The sequence below is a fragment of the Ceratina calcarata genome, unplaced genomic scaffold (assembly GCF_001652005.2).
Source record: "Ceratina calcarata isolate Rehan_Ccalc_2016 unplaced genomic scaffold, ASM165200v1 scaffold204.2, whole genome shotgun sequence".
NCBI lineage: Eukaryota > Metazoa > Arthropoda > Insecta > Hymenoptera > Apidae > Ceratina > Ceratina calcarata.
In genome coordinates, this window is record NW_017142028.1 from 9,419 (window position 1) to 10,423 (window position 1,005).

At 43.8% G+C, this 1,005-nt stretch overlaps 1 protein-coding gene across 1 annotated transcript; it reads left to right on the plus strand.

Annotated features, from left to right (window-relative positions):
* Positions 1 to 244: 244 nt before the first annotated feature.
* Positions 245 to 622, plus strand: LOC113463949 (UDP-glucuronosyltransferase 2B14-like). Its single transcript, XM_026811207.1, has one exon. The coding sequence runs from the start codon at positions 245 to 247 to the stop codon at positions 620 to 622; it is 378 nt and encodes a 125-aa protein (XP_026667008.1).
* The last annotated feature ends 383 nt before the right edge of the window (positions 623 to 1,005 follow it).

Consider the following 1,005-nt stretch of genomic DNA (forward strand, 5'->3'; position numbering starts at 1 on the left):
TTTATGCATTATTATTTGTACATTTGCCCCAAAAGCAGTCAAAATGACTTCCTTGGGCAATCTAGTGTTAAAACCCAGGACACTTTATATACACACACGAGCTAGTGTATATTTTCTACCATATCTAACAACAATCTTCACTCACTAACTTCTTTCTCTATCATTTTATACGCACACACAAATAGAAATTATGGACAGAAATGAGGACTTTTATATCATTATTTTTATAGCATTTGTAAAAAAAATGAATATGCGAACTAAACGGAATAATATAACAGGTTTCGTTTTCGTCTCGATGGGTTCGTCGGTGCGCGCGTCGGGCATGCCGGAAGCTCTTCGGCAAATTTTCGTAGCAGCGTTCGCCACGCTTCCGTACAACATCGTATGGAAATGGGAAGGTATGAAAATCAAGGACCTACCGCCGAACGTGAGAACGGCAGCGTGGTGGCCACAGCAGGAGCTCTTAGGCCATGCGAAGCTGCGAGCTTTCGTGTCTCACGGAGGACTGTTATCACTGCACGAGGCTGCTTATCACGGCGCGCCAACCCTCGTTTTGCCCGTGTTCTGCGACCACGACGGCAACGCAGCGCAAGCTGGTATATTTATCTTACGTATTACCTGACGTAACTGTGAAACATGGGTGGCGAGCTTGTCGTTTCCTCGTCTCTCGTTCTATGTTCGCCACTGCAGTTTCTCAGTGTCAGAAAATAAGCCTACTGTTCGACCCTTTTTACTTTTATAATATACAGGGTGGGTCGAAAATCATAGTACAACCGGGCAGGGAGTGATTCTACGTTAAAGAAGAAGAAACGGATGAAAAAATGTTATACTAAAATATTTTCTTTTTCTTCAACGTAAAATCACCCCCTGCCTGGTTGTACTACAATTTCCGTCCCACCCTGTATAAATGCAGTCCTACGATTCGAACGAGCTCCATACTTTTAAATGTTACTTTAACCCTTTGACTACGGCAGACTTTGGCACGCACTGGCCGTACAGTACGGT